General features: G+C 35.3%; 1 protein-coding gene across 1 annotated transcript in view; it reads right to left on the bottom strand.

Annotated features, from left to right (window-relative positions):
* The window catches only part of LOC108283500 (calcium-activated chloride channel regulator 1-like), a 44,625-nt gene that overhangs the window by 33,126 nt on the left and 8,071 nt on the right, over window positions 1-3,428 (bottom strand). Inside the window, exons 6-7 of the mRNA XM_017499863.1 lie at window positions 2,285-2,512; window positions 936-1,160 (exon numbers count right to left, since the gene is read on the bottom strand). Coding sequence (XP_017355352.1) covers window positions 936-1,160; window positions 2,285-2,512 — 453 coding nt within the window. The remainder of the gene's footprint in view (window positions 1-935; window positions 1,161-2,284; window positions 2,513-3,428) is intronic.

Below are 3,428 nucleotides of genomic sequence, written 5' to 3'. Positions count from 1 at the left end.
GCTAATTTTTGTATTTTTTGTAGAGGCAAGCTTTCCCAGTGCTGGCCAGGCTGGTCTCCTACTCTTGAGCTTAAGCGATCTACTTGCCTCAGACTCCCAAAGTGCTGGGATTCAGGCGTGACCTGCTGTATCCAGCTTATTTTTGTGATTATTACATTTTTAAATTTTTTAAATGTATTTTTTATTTTTCTGAGATGGAGTCTCACTCTGTTGCCCAGGCTGGAGTGCAATGGCCCGATCTTGGCTCACTGCAACCTCCACCTCCTGGGTTCAAGCGATTCTCCTGCCTCAGCCTCCAGAGTAGCTGGGATTATAGGCCTGCACTACCATGCCCAGCTAATTTTTGTTTTCTAGTACAGATGGGGTTTCATCATGCTGGTCAGGCTGGTCTCAAACTCCTGACCTCAGGTGATCCACCTTCCTCAGCCTCCCAAAGTGCTGGGATTACAGGCATCAGCCACCATGCCCAGCCTCTTTGTGATTTTTAAATGTCAATTTAACTTGATAAACTGGGGCTTTCTTTATCCATCATATTGAAATATTACTAATTTATCTCTTCCATAATCCCCTTAGTGGCATTACTTTCTTCTCCTTGACACCCAGACTGTGGGAGTGTTAGAGAAATGGGGAGCTCCCCAATAAAATCATAATTGTGTACAGACTGGAATTTTCCCCCCTTGCTTAACCACTCCCTAGTGCAACTTAGCACCTCAGGAGTATGTCATTGGAATAGCCATACTCACAGAGGGTCTAGCTGTAAACAGATAGTAGGAGAAGCTATATTTTTTCTTCTCATAAAGGATTTACCTTGATCAGGTCACAATATTGTTAAATGAGGGGCCCATGAACTCATGCCCTTTTTTTCAAAAGTAATTTGAGAAAATTAAAAGCGATAGTAATTGGCAAATGATATTTTAAAACTATATTTATTTTACCTGAAATCCTGCTTTAAGTCCGTTGCAAATTGAAGTGCCACCACGAGCTTCTTGAGGCAGGTTTGCAGTGATCATTTGGTAAGTGTTATCATCAATTATTTTTATGAGATTATTTTGGATTTGAGCATGACTGTCAAATGTGACCATCCCAACGAAGGACCCTTTTTCAATAATTTGAATCAAGTACAGTTCTGCTGCTTGATTCATTCGAAAGAGACGGTCTTCCTATAAGAAAAAGATGTGTGAATAACACACAAGACTCTCCAAATCTTAATGAATTAATGAACAAATCATTTATGGGCCATAGATCATGATAATAATTGATTGGTTGTATTTTAAAATTTAGCTTCTTCAATTTAAAAATTTTAAAGAAAATTAAAAAAAATCAGTTTTACTTGGAAAAGCCTTAACAATCTATACATTTTTATTTAATGGTTTTATATTGAGGATTTTATCCTAAAGAAATAATCTTAAAAATACATAAAAAGATATTCATTTTAATAATAACAACTGAAAATCTCCCAACTGTCCAACAACAGGGGATTGCTTGATTAAATTATAGTATGGGCATGTTATATAACCACTAAAATTATGTCATGGAATCATTTTTTTTATGGGAAGTATTGAAGGTATATTAAGTAAAAAAAATCAGATTCTGAAACATTATATAAAATATATTTTTGAGGAGGACAAACAAATACATTAGCAAAGAAAATACTAAAGTGTTGTATTTCCAGTGACAGAATTATGGATGATTTTCATTGTTCCACTATAATTTTTCTAATTAGAATTAAAAGCTAAGGGATATAAATTATTCATAATCCAATAACCTTAATATAATAACATTTTTTTTTTTTTTTAGATAGAGTCTTGCTCTGTCACCCAGACTGGAGTGCAGTGGCACAATCTTGGCTCACTTCAACCTCCAGTGAGGTTGCAACCAGGTTCAAGTGATTTTCCTGCCTCAGCCTCCCAGGTAGCTGGAATTACAGATGTGCGTCACCACACCCAACTAATTTTTGTATTTTTGTAGAGATGGGGTTTCATCATGTTGGCCAGGCTGGTCTTGAATTCCTGACCTCAGGTGATCCACCCACCTCAGCCACCCAAAGCACTTACAGACCTGAGCTACCATGCCCAGCCTACAACATTTTTATGTTGGCATATTGTCTCTTAGTACTTACCTATGTAAAATTATGTACTAAAATTTATTAAATATAAATACATATGTATGTTTGTTACTAGAACTAAACCTAACATATTTCCATCAGCTTAAATGCTTAATACTGATATTTCTAGTAGCTTAAATACTTAAGTAATTTAAGACAGTTAACCAAAAACTATCTTACTGCAGCCATGCTTCCAGATTTATCAAGTACCAAACAGACTACACGCTGTTTGGACTTGAGCAATGAAAATGTAGGATGAGGTGGTGACTTTATTTCTGTCATGGGAGATAAATCCTGAAAATCTTCAGAGCGCATGATTATATCCCACGTGCTTTTGTGATTGCACATTTTGTTCTGTAGGTTTGGAGCTTCTGTATTGTGTGTTTCTTCAGTACAAAATTCAGTCACCTGGAAAAAAAATCAATTAGAAGACAAGATTACAATAACTTGTGAGGCATCAAATATGGAGTTATCTGTCATATATATTCTCCACAGATTTTATCTCCTGATAGTTAAAAACTACTTTATAATCTAATGTTTTGACATCGATTTTGCATAGTTGAATGGAACAGAAGCAAGGTAAAGCTATCAATACGTACTGGTAAAAAGTTTTGGTGATACTTTCGGTTATAGATAATCAATGGGAGACTGTGGCAGCTGGCGTGACTGCTTAAGTTAACTTCTTATTTTCCCTTCTAAATTTGGGGGAGCTCAAGCCTTGAATTAAGTTTGAGGAAAAAGGGGCAGGACTTGTGATAATTTCTAGCTACCCCCTAAAAATGCTATAGAGAAAATGGCCTTCTTTAATTGTCTAGGTATGTCCCATATGTTCATAGTTGATCAAAAAACTTGAAGACAGCTATTCTACAACTTGGATTGTTATTGACTCTGCCAATATCGACATAAATAAAATAATACCCCTGAAAAAGTAATGAAGGTATAGGGAGAAAATGAGGAAATGTAATTATTTCTCTTTTAGAAGCAAGTGGTGAATTGTATCCAGTAATTCTGCCAATGAATATTTCATTACTATAGAATCTGTAAATATTTTTAAAGTTTTAAAATGTAGTAGCTTGGAAAAATGATCTCACAAACTAGGGTGTCTCCAAGAAGGAATTCATTTTGCTACTGCAAGATGAGTCTCAGCTTACAAGAAATAGTTTTGGTAGTGTCATTTCATTATTTTAATGCCCTTCCAATGTGCAATCTCCAGATGCAAGCTCAGAATTTGAAGAACTAAATTATTACATTTTGATATCCTTTAAGTTTGTGTGTGTGTGTTTTTGACGGAGTCTCACTCTTTTTTTTTTTTTTTTTTTTTTTT

Source organism: Cebus imitator, unplaced genomic scaffold, assembly GCF_001604975.1.
Source record: "Cebus imitator isolate Cc_AM_T3 unplaced genomic scaffold, Cebus_imitator-1.0 Scaffold261, whole genome shotgun sequence".
Classification (NCBI taxonomy): domain Eukaryota; kingdom Metazoa; phylum Chordata; class Mammalia; order Primates; family Cebidae; genus Cebus; species Cebus imitator.
The sequence above is the reverse complement of the archived record's forward strand: the minus strand, read 5'-3'. Positions and strand labels throughout refer to the sequence as shown.